Raw genomic sequence first — 19177 nt, 5'->3', positions numbered from 1 at the left:
TTGTTATACCTTTTGGACAAAATCTATTATGATTGTGCTAAGCATACTGTACTATTATTTAGTTCTAACTTTTCAATGTTTTTTTTAACATACTATACTTGTCACGGGTGTGGTGTGGGCAATTGTCACGGGTGTGAGTGTGTGAGTGAGTGGGGCATTTATACTGTGAGTGCAGCAGAGTACTCAGGTGAGAGTGATTGTGCTGATGGGGTGGGTGTGGCAGACAGGTGCACTGCATGAGGCTGATTAGGTGAGTGAGGGAGAGTGCAAATACACATAACTGCATGTCTGTGTTAATGTTAAAGGTATGTCGTTGTAAAACTTCAACGTTTTTTGATACCGAATAATCACAATTGTGGCAAAAGTTTTTGCAGTTTAATAATCAGGCATGATATTTTCCTGATTGAGGCAACGCTATTGATTGCAGTATGTGTTTTAATCCCTGTTTAAAGTTAAAAACTAGCATACAATTATATGATTTACAGATGGGTTATAGAAATGATCTCTATTCCAGTGATTATAGCACCTACCTTGTCACTAAGAGGTTATTTATGTCTCAAAAATACTTTATTTCATTCATTAGAGTTATATTTGACAGATTATGGCCCATCCAGCCCTTTTTACCTGTTGCATTCTTTGTTGTATATTAACATGAAAAAACAAGTCTTTCTTTTAAAAAGGTTTCTGTGTGAAATTTTCCACCTATGACAACTTTGTATTTAATGGCTTTTAGGCTCTAGTTTTATAAAAATGACATATTTTGATATTATCTTTGGTTTGAAAAATCTTAATTCCGCCCCTGTATATCCCTTACATGTTGCCAGGTCACTAGGAGTCACATCTAATCAAACCACACCCACATGGTCCCGATGAAGAAGATTAGCTGAGTTTTTTTGAGCGTTTAACTCTTCATTTATGAATTGTTTCTGAGGATGTTTTTTTTTCTTAAAGCTAGGGTGGGCGAAAACAGCCGTTGAGATTCCGTCGCGTGCTCTCTGGCCTCTCCCTGCCACGCTACCTGCTGTAGCTCCTCCCACCGAACGTCAGTTATGCGCGTTCATGTGAATTCAGTTACATTGATAGGAAGACGAAACACGCAGGGACGCACCAACGTCGTTGCCAAGGTGACCGGACAGTCCCACAGCCAATAAGAACGGAGAATCGGAGCCTCGCTCTGATTGGTCAAAGTGTACATGAGCGGTGGCAATTTTTGGGTGCGGCCCACAGAGGCAGGGGAGAGCAAAGTTATGAGCAGATATTCTCAGAGCACTTCACCTACATATAGCTGACTGGCTATTAGGACAGTTTTGCCAAATATTACAGTAAAGAAATGACCCACCCTAGCTTTAACTATAACTAGTAGTAGACTTTTATTATTATAAAGAAGTACTTATCTGTGAGAGCAACGGAGCAGTAGTTTATCCATCTCTGAACAAGTGTTGAGTTATACAACTTGATCAATTCAATGTATTTGTACTTTACTTGGGTGTAACCATTTAATTCTATTTTATACGTCCACTACATCTGATAGAAAAACATTTTAACTTTTTACCCCACTTCATTTATCTGCGATAGCTACTTTACAGATTCTGATTTTACATACAAAGCATATGGTCATCTTATAAAATATGATGCCTTAATGTGAGACCAAACGGGATAAATTGATTTAAATTAGCTCTACTTCGGCCAACATCCGTATAAAAGTCTGATAATATATTATTACCCTAAAACAGGATGCATGTTGAGTTAAATTCAGCATTAGCTGCCGGTAAAGAGGGCAAATATAACATTTCAATAGGGCCAATGCAAAAAATACATAAGGGGTTATGTAAAACATGCATGATAAACAGAACGAATAACACTGTTGCAATAGCTAGTAAAGTTTATTTTTCTGTTTCAGCAAAAGTAAACAATAATTACAACAAATAACCAAATGAACCTCAAAGGGAAGTAAAAATATTACAAACACAATAATAGATAAAGTGGAAGAACTGAGAGCGACTTCCAGCAGCCGAACACGAATGGCACATTTAGGACCTGTTTCACAAGGAAGGATTAAGGTAGAAAGCTGCAAAATCCAGAACCGCACCTGATCTACAACTCTGAGTGAAATACACTAGGCTGTTACTGGTTTCACTCAGAGCAGTTCAGTACAGCTAACTCAGTGATCCTGGTTGGTGAGACAGGTCCCAGTTATCTGGAGACAGCAAAACAGCCTGGTCAAATGCAAACTGTAATAATGGGAGGGGAGGGGGAGCAACAAGCTTGGTCCTTTAATCCAAAGAATAATGATAAACCAAGTAAGATTTTCCTTCAAACAATACAGCAACCACAAATCTAAGGTACAGCAGGTTTACTACCAAAAAAAACAACAGAAAAGCATATCACCTCTCAATTACCACGGCAAGTAATGAGAAAGCAGCCATCCCACTAAAAGAAAAGCTTCATTTAGTTTTACGTGTACAAATAATTTTGAACTGCAGCGTCACCAAAAGCAACTGGAGAGTCAAAAGTGCACCACTATAATGAGGATTCTTGATACTCGATTGAGAAGAGTAAACTCGACCAAATCCAGTATCCTCAATAGATGACAATGACTTCACAGATAAAGACACATATTATTCCTAGATTTAAACAAACTTTTAATTAATGTCTGTGAAGAAGTCATCCTTATCGCACAAACACTAAAGAATATCCTTCTCTGTCTATGTGAAATCTTTGAGCACATTCATTTCACATCAGTAATGAAACTTGAAACATGTTTCAATGCAAGAAACCATATCAGTCATTAACTATAGTATTTACAATACCTAATATGTTACTCTTTTAAACAGAGCAGTGCTTAATGTTACATAATTGGATATTATTTGCATTATTTTTGATAGTCCATGGTAGATCAAATATATCCCTGGATCTATGTATTCCTGACGAGATATGGTCAATACCAGAGTTGTAAGTATGATCTATACATAATAGATCAATACAGAGGGCCAATAACTGGTATATAACGTTGTATCCTCAAAAGGCAAAGACAAAAGCTACAGTTACAGATAATCAGCTACAGTTGTTTTGTTTTTTTAACAAAAGCAAGTGAGAAACTGTACATAATATTAACATTTTTTTATGGCTAGACCATTAAGGACTCTTTTCTGGAACTGCTCTCTTCGAAGTCACTATGCTGTATTATAGGACTTTGGTCCAACAAACCCAACAATACTGTTGTGTAACACATTTCTTCATTGTCAAATAAGATGTCAAAGACTGGAAAGTGCAAAATGCATTTGCGCTGTAAGGTAAGAAGTAATTTGGTATGAATAGGGGAACAAATAAAAAAAAGTTAACCCTGATTCTGAGTGATGGTGTAGTTTGATATGATTGATTTGATTAGAATATCTCGTAGCTCGTAGCTACTGTGCTATGGAGCATTAGCAATTTTTAATTCTGGTTAAATGCAACATTTGAGATAGAAAACAAGCAAAGAAATGCAATGGAATTTTTTGATTCTATTGATGAAATATAACAGATTTTGGTTTACTCACTTGTAGGTGATGATACAATAGTTGCATGCAGAGGCACTGAGTTGAAAGAGTTTTTAGGCCTATATTCTCTGGGCATGCTTACGTTTCACTCAAAATCAGCTTTTTCTATTATAAAAAAATTAGTACAGAGCTTTCAAAGTTTTCATTCACTTTTTTACCAATACAGTTGCATCACCAAATATACTGTACCAATCTATTCATTTACAGTATATACATATATACTTCACATAATATGTATATATGTTGTGAACATTCCATGCAGCATATAAAACCTGTTATTTGAGTTATATCACTGTGTGGAAAAAAGGGGGTTCAAAGAAAAAGTTGCTGTCCTTCTGTATTTGTTTCCCCTTAAAGGTCTTAAATGGTAAATAGCAGTAAAAGCCCAGCACAAATAAACGGACACTTCAAAGGATTTCCCCTTTCCAAATAATTTTCCACGCCCACCAGCACCACCTCAGTATAACCAACCAGCACTGGCAAAGTAAAAAGTATCAGTACTTCTGCGAATGAGATGCAGCCAACAAGGCACATTCTCAAGTCAGCTTGATGCATGTGCCCCTCTCCTCAAATCAAGCTTTGAGTTGTCGTTATGTCCATGTGCACAAAGATCAGCAAATGTTTAAAAACTACCCAAATGGCCTTGTTCCTACATATGACAATAATGTGATTTACTGATTTTGATCAAATTGTCCAGCATTAGTTTCAGGCAACATTTTACTTATGATTTTTTTGTTGTTGTACTGACCTCTCAGTCAACTTGAGTAAGATATATGCAGTAATACAATTCCAAAATATTCTATTTTAGAATCATTAAACTGTCATGCTAAAACCACAAGTGCAGCTATAACAGCAGCTTAAGGTACAACGTTACTGCTATTATGCAAATGCTCCAAGGTTTCTGATGTGTAAACATTCCAAGGGTTAAGTAGACTGGTATAGTACATACAATAGTTGCTGTATTGTAATATCTGTGGAGGTATAAAATGTGGCTGTTTGGCAATAAGCAGGGAGAAAAATGGTACAGTTATATCCCTGCCTTTGGTGTGTGAGCCAGGCAGAGTCGGGGAGACCTGAGGTGTAAACTCTCTATGATTGTACTGATCTTGCATCTGTTGTATAACTGGAGTTTTGGATTGAAAGGATGAGTGCAATCTGATCCACAGGCCTGCTCAGGAAACAGTTGCTAAGTGGCTCTGTTTTGAGGATAGTTTGCTGTCCTTCTGGTGTGTGTTACTCTAACATATTAGTTCTACTGTGCTGCTCTAGTTTGTGTGATTGATTTCTAATTTAATAAACACAGCAATTTTACAAAGGACAATATTTGTCAGGCATTCATTCCCATACATTGTCAAAACTATTAAGCACCCCTGGCTCTGTGGTGCTAAGGCAACTACTTCTGAGTTCAACAGCTTGAAAGCAATCAGCTTGTCTGATTGAAGAAAACATAAGGAAACACTAAAAAATATTTATTCATATGCCGCTCAACAAAAAAGAACTAAAGATGCACTTTGTTTTGATTAAACATCACAGGTGGTTGTTATAATTGATGAGACATGTGGCTGGCTATACTCACAGGCCAACCACAACAAGGTGGCTAAGCCTACAGCTGCCTGGAAGTTATCAGTGACACTGATGTAGACTTCAATGGTATTTGTTGCTGTTGTGTGTCCAGGTTTATGGCAAATCATTAGATATGGCTAGAGAACTTGAATGTCTGGCCACTGGTGTTTGGAGGTTAGGCTAGTTTCGTTTGGCTACTAAGACAACGGGGTTGGGGTAATAAGTAAAGCACGGGGTGGGGGAAGACATCCTGCGGCCCCTCTACTGCTCGTCTGTCTCAGCAGTATCAGTGTTGGAGGCGGGTGGTGTGGATGACTCGAGGTGGTTTGAAATGGGAAGTGGGCTGATGGAAGAGCCCTGGGGAACGCCACTTTTGGCAGGGTCAGGAAGGGTCAGGGTTTCTGGAGCAGACTTTTTGCGGGGTCGGTCCTTGGGGACAGAGAGGGACTCAGGCGCATCAGTGCACATGGGGGTGGTGGGGGCGCTGGCAGGGCCGGTGAGGGAACAGGAGGACAGGGGCGTCTCGCTGATGGAGATCGACGGCGGAAAAATCCCTATCTTCTGGTTGGTGGCCTCCTGGATGGTGCGCTCAAACTCTCTCACCTCATCCATTGTCATGTCTGGATTGGAAAAAGATAAATTGAGAACAATGAGAGGAAGAATTGGGAGAGTAGTTTTGTTTTACTCTTTGTAGACAATTGCAGACACCAAAAGGCTGAAACTGTAGCTTGCCATAACTTCAAGTCAATGTCACGGGAATGCCCAGATAAAAAGCCAAATCAAAGTCAAAACAATTCTTAAATGATTCCCCATATTAAAAAACAAATATTTAATCTGCTCGCATTGTTTTATTTCAATTAGCAACATGTTCATATGTTCATTTCTCTTGCCTTATGTTTCCTAGATACCTTTGCAAACCTTTAGAGAATCTTTGAAGACACATATTCAACAATTCATGTATGCATCGTTTGCAGGACAGAATGAGTAGATGTAGGTGGACAGTTATATGCAACTGTATTTAGTCACCAACGCAATGGGTCAAGTATGAGACAGAGCCAGGGCAATAGAGTCAAGAAACAATTAAAAAGACACATACGCTTGCTTTGTCATGGATCTCTATGTCATCCAGTGAAGATGGTTTTGTGGTGGAATGCTCTTGCTGCTCATGGCAAACTTTAATGTTGGTTTTCTCATGCATTTGTTTTTCGTAATCCCGCACGTCATCCAAAGTCATATCTGAAAGAAGGGGGGAGGGTGGATTGGGGGTCGAAATGTTGTGTACTCCTCTATAATACGGCTCCAGCTGACAAACAGGTTGGGAAGGATAGGATAAGTTGGCAGCGGTGCATTCCATGGGTGAGTAAAGCGGACTTAAAGGATGATTCAAGCTTTTTAAAGTGAAAGCTTTGGAGGTAAAGGGGTAGCTTCCCATGACCCAGAGAGTTTAAAGGAGACAGCTAGACAAATCAGAGCCACAACCAGGAAGGAGGGAGAAGGAAGGTCAAGGACGTTCAAGATTGAAAAAAAGCATGAACAATCCACACCCACAATAGAGGTTGTATCATTGGATACATACGTAAGCAACACCTATTCTCTGGGCAAAATCATTCGACAAGTGAAGATATTTAGGGGTTATTTCAAGCATCCGGGCTGTTTGGAGTTGTATGAAGGTTAGTGGTTATAGAGAGGAGAGGAGAGGATAATGGGCTTGTTATCTTAGCCACTTAGGTTGCAAACAGGGCTGCCTCTTGTGCGACCACTCTCAGAGAAACAGACAAATTTCATGATTCAGTAAGCGCATCATTCTTCACAGATTTTTCAATTTAATATTTGACTTTAAAATGAAATTAAAGTGCCAAATACAGTTTGAATTATTAACAAACTACTACACTTATACCAGTAGTGTTTCAACTCTTGACTCTTAATAAACTAATTTCAACAAATTTTCCAAACATGAAGGACTGAAGGTTGCATTTTTATCATGCAGGTTTAATTGGAGAACAAACAGTGACTGTGCCCGAACACGACAGTGCAGTGTTTGTCATTGGTGGGTTAGTGGTGATACCAAGAGGAGGATCCATGCTGTAGGAGAAGGAGCATGACTGGCAGCGACAGGGTTAGATGCAGGTGTAGTGTTTTTTCATGCACACTGGTAAATAAACAATAATCACCAAACTGTGATTTGTATAATAAAAGTAGGTACAAAAGTGCTAACATTTCAAATAATAGTAGTAACATAACAATTAAAGCAAGGTTGTATATCTTACAAGATACAAATACATGGAAAAACTAATTATGTATTCCTTAGCAGTTACTCACAATTTACATCAATAAAAAGAGAATGCTTTCATCTATGAATTTATAGAATGAAGATGTCCCATACTTATGTATAGAAGAAACCTAAATGCTATTCTCTAGCGTAAATAGTTGATGACTGAAGGGTTGAAATGTTCAAATCGCTGTAAATAAGTTGCAGAGTATATAGACTGTAGAAAAGGGCTGATAGACCTACCAATCCACTCATCCACCCAAGCAAATGCCTGTCTGTGTCCCAGCAGCAACACATCCCGAACCACCTATAACACAAAGCGATGAAGATAAAAAAAATGGTAACTCACACAGTATCTTTTAAAAATCAATGCTATTAGGTTTAAAAGCTGCAGGCTGTAGAAGTAAGGTCATGTAGACTAAGATACCTAGTACTAGATAAAGTAGATAAAGTACTTTAACCAGCTGCCCCTGAACAACACCATATAAAATTGCATTTTTAATAACAATGACCAAATGGTTTAGCGGTCTGGACCAAAGAAGCAGATATAAAGATTTAATCATGCAACTTAAAGCCAAGGTTGAACTAAATGTTTGACTAAAATGAAAAACATTCATCCCATGTACGACCTCTTACCTTGTGTACGAACTGCTCCACACGGGTCTGCAAACCCCACACCTCAAACTTGACGGTGACCAGTTTGTATGAGCACATGATGGGGTCCTGGGTGTCTCTCCAGCCCTCCTGAAGAATCCCCCGCGACGTCTTATCCGACTTGAAATATCGCAAGTCCTGCAATGGGGGAAAAATGAACACACGCATGTTTATTATTACAATAATCAACCGAAACCTTCATGCATCTTTTTTTCTGTACACCAGCGGAGTGCAAGGCAGAGCCTTGAATTAAATGCCAGTATAAAATACCATTCACATTAACCCCTCTGGTCCTTGGAGAATCTTAATACAGTCTCATTAGAGCTGAAGCAATATGTTATCAAACAGCTTTGAAGACAACTACCAGCTCTCACACTTCACAGACTGAAGTATGAAAGGCTTTCAGACTCCAGATGAATGATGAATGTGATATGGGAGAGGCATATAAAGCAGCAGCTGGTAGACAAGTCCCTAAAGTTTGCATTAGAGCGAGTCTTTAGGCCTCAATGTAAACTTTAACAGACAATTATAATAATAATATCAAGTATATTGTTATGAAATTATTGGATATAAAACAAGTTAGACACCATTTGAGTAAGTTCACAACATAACACAAACTGAGATCCTACAGTTTCATCTCAATCACATTGTTTTACTAGAGCATTTCCAGATTTAACACTACACTTACACCTCTTTAGTAGTGTTAACTCCCAGTAGCCATGAGCGACTACACACTCGCACCCCCACAAGCTCACCTCAGACTCTTTATAGTAGCGCTCGGGGATCTCATCGTAGGCGATGTCGATGAAACACACCTCCCGGTCCTGCTCCTTCAGCTCGGTGTCAAAGATCTGAAAGCAGAACAGATGGGTTTGCAATTGCTCACTGCAGCCTCTGCCAATCAGAGTAGCCTTCTCACAAATAAAAAGAACATACAGCTCCGAAATGTGTCTTTTCCATGTTACATCATCACATTTATGTCTGGCAAACCTGCCTTCTGCTTGAGTCAAAAGTTGGAAATTGTTCATACTGTGCATCTCGTCACTCTCTGTCCCCACGTCTCTCAACCAAACACTAGGAACACATGTTGTACTTACTTATATAACCATTAGGTGGTGCTCTGAGCCTATGTCTTATATTTGTTACCGTGCCAAATGACACAGTGCTGATTGCAATGACTGTGTCATATGTTAAGAAGACAACCTTCTTAGTTTTTATGATTCTTCTTCTTTTGCTTCATTAGTTGTCATGATGTTGATAATACATTACAAGAATAAATCAAGAATGAATTAATTTTATAAAGTGTATATATATTCATAAAAATGCATGAACAGAGCCCGCCGTATAGCTGCAAGGGAGTGTGAGTCTGTTTGTGTGCGTTTGTGTGGTGCGTTTAAAGTGAGATTTGAGGTCACAGGCTTCAAGTAATAGATTTATCTTTAATTTAACTGATGTAAAAGAAAATAATAAAGTGTATTATAACAATATAAGTCTGAAGCTGTTATTCCTTCATTTTAAATCTTAGGATCATAATCATAAAATCACAAAAGTAGTAATTTTACATCATAATTATAGTTTGTAGTTCTGCATTACAAATGAATACATTTTTCTAAGTATTTCACATAAACATCTCGGCTTATACAGCTTCCGTTTTACTATTAAGTACATCAGTCGGTACATTCCTTCCCATCTTTCTTGAGCTTTGCCTCTCAACTGAATGTGAACTTTCTCTGTCCGCATATACATTCACTCCTTCCCCTCCCTTCTCTTTCCCTACTTTTCTCCTCCTCCACTCCAAGTGTGCATTCTGTCATTCACAGTGCGGATGAGCACTGCTGGCACTATAAGGGTGATATGTCAGCATGGATGAGTGCAGCCAAGCGACAGGAATGGAGACTGGATGAGCAGAGAGAGGGAAGGAAGAAGAGGTGGATGAGAGGACAAATGGAAACAATGAAAAGGAGATGCATTGGTGGTGGTGGTGGTGGGGGGGGAGAGAGCAGGAGCAAGATAGTGATAAGAGTAGAGGGAAGGAGTCACAGGGAGCGAGAGAAAAAGGGAGGAAGCGGTGGGGGAAACAGTGGAAATGAATGCGGAGAAAAGCGAGGATAAGGAGGGAGGAAAGGTAATAGGATGAGAGAGGAACCATGGGTGTGTGTAATCAGAGATGAGAATGGAAAGAAAAAATATCTACAAACAGCACGTACGCATCACTACGTACGAATGAATTGGAAGGGTCTCTGGTTTTACTGGAGCACTTCAGAAGAGCTTTCATCAAAAGATCATAATAATACACTTCAACTGGAAAAATCTTAAATAACTTTCACATTGTATGATGCAAAAATAACTTGAACCTTGTTTTGACCAGTAAAGAAGGCCATTCAGTGTCATTTTGAAATTGCCAGAATGACACAACCTAAAAAGACATTTACCTTCTCTTTTACTACTTCTAACCAACATGGACACATTTGCACAGGATCACTACTAAAGTATTAATACGGGCAATCCCAAAGTCTATATGCCCTGAGCTGCAACCCAATGCAATGCATTATGCTTATGCTATGCACTATTCTACTGTGAATGCCAGCATTTGTTGGTGCATTTCATTTTGTCAGGTTTCCTGTGTGAATACACTACAAAGTCAACATTGTAGACAGTTTGATCATTTTAGACACATTTTTGTCTTAAAAGGCTCTGCACCTAAGGCATCTGAAGGCTGATAGTGAACACTGTCTAAAAAAAAATAAAAATGGATTGGACCAAAATACATTCGCCTTAAAAGGGACAATACAAACAAAGTGGATCAATCCTCTCTATGGCATGCCTAAGAGATTACCATTAACTAAATTAAATTAGGTTGATAATATTTTCAAAAATACAATCTTAACAAGCTTCATTGATATTTGGATGTTGGACGAACAGGAGGGACGCAGCATATTACATGTTACATGTTGAGGATGCTCTCCTCATTTATTATAATTAATCAAACTACTGCAGTGCCAGTTCCAATTGTGCCTGTTCGGAGCGGGCCGATTGCTTAACCTTCAGTATTGATTGCTGCTTTTTTGAGACCTGTTCATACAAACAACCTCACACTCATAACTGTTCTTCCTGGGGTCCTCAGCAATAAATCCACCAAGTGTGAAGTTGATCTGATGAAATGTGGTCGAGAAAACCAAATGACTGATAAACAGTGGGACAGAGACTCCTTCTATTTGAGTAAGGCGTGTTATTTCAACAAATGGCTCTTTTGGAGGTTGGGATCTTGAATGGCCTTATAGAAAATCCAAGATAATGAGAGACATGTTTCTTTTGCAGGCAACTCCAAGGATTGTCATTTAAGATCACAGTGTACTTCACTGGTTTCATGAGACCGACACCTGTGCAGGTGTAGGGCTTGACCATGATCGCATTTTGTGATGATCACTCACAACTGTCTCTAATTTCGGTTGGCTTTGAATGTGCATGACCGGTCATGTGTGACCAATATAAAAAAAAGCAGTGTTTTCTCATTCTGCCTGTAGGTCAGAAGTCCTTGGAGAGATTACAAGAGCAACATGGGCCTCAGGACAAATGTTAAAGCTTAATGTGCGAGTGTGTGATCGTGTGTGTGTGTGTGTGTGTGTGTGTGTGTGTGTGTGTGTGTGTGTGTGTGTGTGTGTGTGTGTGTGTGTGTGTGTGTGTGTGACTGACACTGGATAGTACAGTGGAATTCTGCATGTCATGTACTGTTACTGCAGCTTCCATCCAAACGGTGCATGATGTCCACTCACACACCCACTCATTTCCCGTCCACGCATCCACCACTTTCCTCCCTCAACTCCTTCCTTGTCATTCCTCCATCTTTGAATCCTTTCCACTCAGAAAGTCCTTGCTTTTCCAGATGTTCTTAAGGACTTAAACACAGGGTCACGACGCCCAGAGTGCGCAGATGTATGTTATGCCATTAGAATCCACACATGGGAAAACATGGCACTTGCTCAGAGAGAATGTTATATAAAACACAGCGGCAGTCATATTATTTCACAGCACCCTTAATTGCAAATACACCTCACATACTCTTGAATTGGTTATACAATGTCAAAAAACATGCAAAGCTTCTTGTTTTTTTGCCCTGAAGATGTTGATGCACAAACTAGTGCAGCGGTATCATTGAATCAATGATAGTAGTGTGTGTAGACGATAAATTACGCTCTCATACAGCGGGTAAAATAAGTATTGAACACGTCACCATTTTTTTCAGTAAATATATTTCTAAAGGTGCTATTGACATGACATTTTCACCAGATGTCGGTAACAACCCAAGTAATCCATACATACAAAGAAAACCAAACAAATAAGTTCATAAATTGAGTTATGTGTAATAAAGTGGAATGACGCAGCATACGGCACTGGCAAACTTCATATAATTGAAGGAAGGATAAAAATCTGCTGCCATCTACCAGGATGATGAAGATGAAACGAGGGTGGACATTTCAGCAAGACAATGATCCCAAACACACAGCAAAGGAAACTCTCAATTGGTTTCAGAGAAAGAAAATAAAGCTGCTAGAATGGCCCAGCCAATCACCTGACTTGAATCCAATAGAAAATCTATGGAAAGAACTAAAGATCAGAGTTCATAGAAGAGGCCCACGGAACCTTCAAGATGTGAAGACTGTTTGTGTGGAAGAATTGGCCAAAATCACACCTGAGCAATGCATGCGACTAGTTTCTCCATACAGGAGGCGTCTTGAAGCTGTCTTTACCAACAAAGGCTTTTGTACGAAGTATTAAATAAATTTCAGTAAGCGTGTTCAATACTTTTTCCCTGTGTCATTCCATTTTATTACACATAACTTAATTTCTGAAATTATTTGTTTGGTTTCCTTTATATGTATGGATTGCTTGGGTTGTTACCGACATCTGGTGAAAATTTCATGTCAACAGCACCTTTAGAAATATATTTACTGAGAACGTGAGTGACGTGTTCAATACTTATTTTATCCGCTGTATCTCATATGAACACTTTTCTCAAACTGTCTGAAGTCTATCTAAAGTGCATTTGCCCTAAACCATTTCTGTTAGATTACATTTTTAAAAAACTATTTGATTTGTCACCTTGTCGTGTCAAACCCAACAAGCATCAATCTTAAACATCACTACATGTCTAATGCTCACTGACAGTCTGTCCATTTCTGTCTCCCTCTGCGCTTCATGAGTACATGTGTGAACAACTCTGAAACACATCAACATGATACTCGAGTGAAGTTGGGAGCCATTCCTCCCCTAAACAATCACCACTGACAATGTGAAGCTAAATATGAAGACACAGTAACATTAACCTGCTGGCCAGCCCACCATGATATATTTCAAGCAATTTGTCTGTCGCACTCTACCCCACCATTCCTCTTCTTCACTGTCCAGGCACTGGCAGCCTTTCATTTGATGACTAATGCTCCTATAAACTGGAGAGTGGAGTAAAATATAGAGAGAAAGAAAGTGAGGAAGCTAACAGCCCAAATGAAATCAGCTGTCCAACAAACTGAGCCGTTCTTGGCAGACTCTCAAGGCCCATTGTATAGTTGGCATTATGATATAACGGGAATGCAAATGAGGGTCTGTGAGATGCCAAATCTGCCCGGATGGTTTTACTCATGCAGCCTTTGCAGAGGTTTTCGACCATATGTCTGCTATGTATGAGATCATTTGTGTTTATATTGGCCTATTTTGCTGTAAATATTACTGAATCAGAGGGACATAAGACAGGCAGCAGATGTATATTAAGTATATTAATATTGAGAGATTTGTATGGGAGTTACAGCCTGACTGATTCATTGATATTGCAAAGATATCAGCATAGGTCAATCGATCTAACCCTCCTCCTGGATAGATAGACATGGTATGTATAGAGTACTCATACCGCACCCCAACTACTTAAAGCTCTTATCAAACACACACACAAACAGTATACTCACATTGTCATTGCATCCTTTGTTGTCCTCGTATTTTGTCTCTATGTGGATGGAGAACTTGGGCAAGAATGAGCACTGTGGATAAAAGGCAAAGATGTGAAACGACAAAAATAATACCATGGCTATCATTGTTGTTTTACTGCCTTTTAAAGAATTTGAAGAGTAGACATAGAAGTGGTGAACATGAACACTTTATCCCCCTTCCCTCTGGTGGTAATGTAGAAAACGTTACTTGGTTTGGCTTTATGTCTTAACTCTAGATGAATGCATACAGCTGTCAAAACAGGCCACTTTGTAATACGCTTTGCTGTGACTTCTTTCAAAAGAAGCATGTAAAAGAACACTTTTAAAGCACTCTTATGGTATTCAAACTAACTGTCTAAGCAGCTGTTGGAACTATCTGTCTCGCTCTTTCTATGTTCTTCCTCACTGTATAGTACAAAACAAAAAAAATACAGGCTGCGATAGCGCTTTATGTCAAATTCTATCTCCTTGTCAAAATTGACAAAAGCCAAGACAATTCTTTGAGGGTTTTGCAAATCTTCTGCCCCAACGCTAATCTTGACATGGGTGTATCCACACTGACTCATGAACATAAAACGCCCCCACACATATACAGAGACAATATTGAGCATTCTGTCGCAGCAACATTGTTGTCTTTCCTCTCGTGTCCCTGCACCCTAAAGTGGGGTGACTCATGCTGTTGACATTTCTCGCTCTGCACAAGAGACACCCTATAGCTATGCCTATTCGTATGCTCGCGTGTCTAAAAAATGTGTCAGTTTATTCTGCAGATGCTTCATGTGTTTTTGAGGGTTAATCGCGGGTCACATTTAAAAAATACACGCCCACTGGTGTGTGCTTGTGCGTTTGTGTGTTGGACATGGAAGATGCAGCCCTTAACTGATCGACCTAATCCTTTTGTGCTGAGATTCTGCAAGATAATGGGCCTGCACTTCAAACGGCAGCAGACTCAATTACTGCTGTAAACAGACATTATAGCTTTCTAAGAAAGAGTGAACCTTCATTCTTTAAATAAATGTCAATGATGCTCTGTGTCTGCTGGATGTGTAAATGGCCATTTGCTTCAATAAGGCTTTAATTGTCGATGTTGCTATAAAGTGGCCAAATACAAATGTATTAATTTTAATTAAAAACTTGTAAAATAATTTTCCATGCCACCATATCCAAGTAGATTCAGCACTAGATTTACTTCCTGCCATTTCATGTAAATGTGTTAATGTTGTACCATTAAACGTTTTTAAATGGAGTAGAAAAAAAAACGGTGTCCATAGCTTTCATAAGAAAGTGCAATGCTGACGAGTTTCGTCTGGGCACAGCCTGTGTTTTGTGTGCATTTACAGCTGTAACGAATCAAGATTCTTGTAATTCTTCCTTTTGGAGACACCTCTGATCATTAGCAGTCATTTGGTTGTTTTGCACTCCATGTGGCCACTGGTGTAACACAACGCACTGATAAAGACATGCAGAGTTAGATATAGGATACTTACTGTATATTCTACAGACCGGAGCGGGTTGACACGGACATCGGGGTTAGAGTAGGAGCACAGGAATAACACAGTTAGTTATGTAACCTCTTTAAATTGTCAACAGCATAATGATAAGGCTATGATGTACAGAAAAAGAAGTGTGCGAGACTAACAGGGACTGCATAGTGGCTGTCATGTAACTGATACCTCACATCTTTCCCTCTTTAGTGACTTTCCCCTCTACTTTTTCTAATTTGCTCTCATCAAAGATAAATTCTCCTTCATCTGTACACCTCAGCTTGTAACACTTCTCCCTTAGATCAGGATCATTAAAGCATCACATAAATATGTCCTGGGCACTGCAGCTCTGATCGTTGCACTCCTGACTACCGGTTGCTTGTAATGTCGGGGATTTACGAAGCAAAGCTTATTCTGCACTTATTGTAAGTCAGCGTGAATAAAACAGCATTTGCTTCGTGGCAAAACTGTTAACTTGTTGGCTTTAAAATGTTTATATGTCAATAACATGTTCGTGCTTTCTCGCCACATGGCTTCCTGGCACACTGACAAACGGAAAGCTCCGAAGGTGCAACTGATCACTGTGATCAGTGTGTCAGCATTAAGGGCCCACAGAATCTACAGTGTGTATCGTTGTTTTTCCTAGAGCCACCGTCACATATCAATACAATCACCTTTTAGAGTTGACGGTTATACTTTTTTGATCCATGTTCCCCGTCTTCAGAGGTCATTGATTTTTCACATCAAATTTGCATCTTGCTTGGAATGCTATACAACCGCTTATTTCCAATGTTGCTGCTTGCAGCTCAGGATCCATGAGATAAAAAAAGAATCCTCTGGTCTTTCAGAAATCACATATTGCTGAATAGTTGTATCAAAGATTCCTGAATTATACAATACACGAGTGAAGTTGCACAGGGACTTTGGTAGAAAAGCTCTTTCCTTTCCTATTAAAAATGTGTTAAAAAATGCAGTGGAGATTAGCAGTCCTGGACCATGTGCTAGACTCTTCTCCAATGCATCTTGAAAACTCATGCTTTCTTTTCACACGCTACTCCAACTCCATGAAAGCATCCAGTAAAGTGTTTGTACCAAGTGTGGAGTGCTGAGTAAACTGTTTTTTTAACTGAAAAAAGCAACTTTCGGCCCGCTGAAAACCAGTTGAGAAGCTGACCTTTAAAAGAGATGTTGTGCAGTACTAAACTATTCCAGCCTGAACTACTGTTGGCTCTGTTTCTACACAAGACAAGAATAAAAGAGGGAGAGTGTTACAGTAGGGCTCTCCTATTGTTACAGTAGCTAACAGGATATGATATGATGCGAGTATTGAGAGTATAAGGCCTGTTTGTGGTATTGGCAACTAAAAAAAATAGCTACAAAAGATTGATTAGCTGACAGTCAGACAAACACATTTACTCTGTATGCTCACCTGTTATGGTGTAAGGGTAGTAGTTCCACGCTTTCTCTGTCACGTAGAAGATTTTGGGAACCACTGCTCGAGCCCAGCTGGGTAATTTACTGCAGAGAGACATTGAGACAGAGAGAGACCAATGAGGAGCAAGACTCTGAGAATGTAGCAGCAAAGCAGAGGATGAGGGTTTAGGGGGGCTGAAATTGCTTCCGCTATCACAGCAATCATGAAAAACTTGTTCCACTTGTGAAAGAAAAATCTGTTCACAGTAGAAGAACATTGAAACCAAAGGATGGTGTTAAAAAGAACACTTCCAAAGGCTTTAATTCGGAGGAATATGCTACGGGAGACAAATCACACATTAATCTGCACACCAGGTCATCTCCATGGTACCTTAATACTTTTAGGGCCTTTTGAACGTATTTGGGACAAAAAAGTCAACCAACCATAAATGTGGTGGGGCCGTGTTATGTATTGGGCTATTTAAAAGCTGAACGCAGTAACTTCCCAGAGTGTACTCTGGATAAGACTACAGGCAGCGCCAATCCAAACAGGATATAAAATGTTAGTGAGTCTTTAGAGGTGCTGGCCAATTTTGTTTCCTTTGGATAGAGCCAGGCTGGCTGTTTCCCCTTATTATTTGTTTTTATGTTAAAATAACCTGCTGCAGGTTGTCTCTTTATATTTACCATGCAGAAAAGACAGTGGTATCAATCCTCTCATTCTCTAGACAAGAAAGCAAATAAGCGTAGTCCCCAAAATGTGGAACTATTCCTTCTAACATCTACCATGTGTTCATAGAGGTACAGTAAACTGCCAATATGTGCACTCGGGGACTTTGTGCGTCATGCCTGACATTCTCCAATCTTGAACCCTGAACTCTGGTAAGACTGTAATTGAAGCTGCATTGAGAACTTATTTATGAGGCAAGTGAAACACAGAAGTGTACAGGCTTTCATGTAGCCTGCCTTCATCTGCGCTCACTTTGATTGACATGGTAAACGATTTCCTAAGGAGGACAAAAATGGCGCCCACTGCATCGTGACAGTCATCGACGATCACATTGTGTGAATCCTGGCAGGCTCTCTCTCTCTCTCTCCCTCTCCCCCTCCCGACAAAAGAGACTGACACCCCTCCTACACCTCCATCTGTTGATTTATCCCATTCCATCCTTGGTCTTTTAAAGATCTTTGCAAATAGATGCTGCGACAGGGGCCCACGTTGCCAAGCATGCAAGTGTGGTGGGTGGTTGCGGTGGAGTTTTCGTGCCAAAACCGGCGTTTGTATTTAGAAAAAATAAATTAATAAAACAGCCTAGTTTAGTTGAACACATCCAAGGAAAAGCAACACTTTACTCAATCATAATATCAACCACCCCCTCTCTACTCTTAATGAAGATTATTGACAGAACAAGCTTGGATGGGAAAAAGCCAAATAGTGAAGCACAGCTCGAGGCAGATTGTGAGGGCTAATGGGGAGGTTGAAGCGTGACAGAATGAGTCCAGATTGACTTCCCTGCTGGGGAATCAGTTTTTTGCAGAGCCAGATGGAGGGCCAGTTGAGTGCAGTGGTTAGTAAAATCGTATTAATCTAATATAACCAAATCTAGCTTGAAGTAATGTCACAAATATTAGTTTAATTCACTGAATATATATCTCATGGTTTGGTTTTTTTTTTTATCTTACACTGCAAATGTTGGCTTTACTCTGTTCTTTCGTGCACACGTCTTTCTTGCTTTTTTCATTCAGGATTGAGAACTTTTGATTCATTGCACAGGTTGTATGGGACTGTCCTATTATGTGTTCATCGACATCAACATGTTTAGTTTGCTTCCCTGACAGAATGCTAAAACTTCTCTTTAACAAATCACCTTCAACTTTTCATGAGGAGGAGACTTACACATAGAACGTGTAATGGTTTTACACGAGGAGGTCGTCAAGGAACAGTCCATACAACAATTGCAACTGTATTAACCGTTTTGGTTTTTTTGTGAAATTGTGGAACTTGTTAATAAAGATTTATTCACTTATTTTATTAAATAAATTGCAAATTGCCTGCAAATACCTGAATTTAAGCCCAATTTATAAGCTCCCTCTCCTCTCTTCTGAAGAACATAGCTGTGCTGACTCAGCATAATTAGTTCTCTAGCATAGTGAACGCTGGCACAGGTATTTGTGCTTAAACAAATGGTCAACAGCAACTCCCCCTCTGTATTCTCCCGCTCTTACTGTTTTTTCCATCTCTTCAGCTGTTATTATCATCTCTTCACCAATTCTCCA

General features: G+C 39.5%; 1 protein-coding gene across 1 annotated transcript in view; it reads right to left on the bottom strand.

Moving 5' to 3' along the window:
* Positions 1-5630: 5630 nt before the first annotated feature.
* The window catches only part of LOC129096021 (cytoplasmic phosphatidylinositol transfer protein 1-like), a 66089-nt gene continuing 52542 nt past the window's right edge, over positions 5631-19177 (bottom strand). The window contains exons 3-10 of the mRNA XM_054604665.1: positions 16917-17005; positions 15491-15498; positions 13983-14054; positions 8781-8876; positions 8008-8163; positions 7615-7678; positions 6199-6338; positions 5631-5722 (exon numbers count right to left, since the gene is read on the bottom strand). Of these exons, the coding sequence (XP_054460640.1) occupies positions 5717-5722; positions 6199-6338; positions 7615-7678; positions 8008-8163; positions 8781-8876; positions 13983-14054; positions 15491-15498; positions 16917-17005 (631 nt within the window). The 3' untranslated portion in view covers positions 5631-5716. The remainder of the gene's footprint in view (positions 5723-6198; positions 6339-7614; positions 7679-8007; positions 8164-8780; positions 8877-13982; positions 14055-15490; positions 15499-16916; positions 17006-19177) is intronic.

The sequence above is a fragment of the Anoplopoma fimbria genome, chromosome 9 (assembly GCF_027596085.1).
Source record: "Anoplopoma fimbria isolate UVic2021 breed Golden Eagle Sablefish chromosome 9, Afim_UVic_2022, whole genome shotgun sequence".
Classification (NCBI taxonomy): domain Eukaryota; kingdom Metazoa; phylum Chordata; class Actinopteri; order Perciformes; family Anoplopomatidae; genus Anoplopoma; species Anoplopoma fimbria.
The sequence above is the reverse complement of the archived record's forward strand: the minus strand, read 5'-3'. Positions and strand labels throughout refer to the sequence as shown.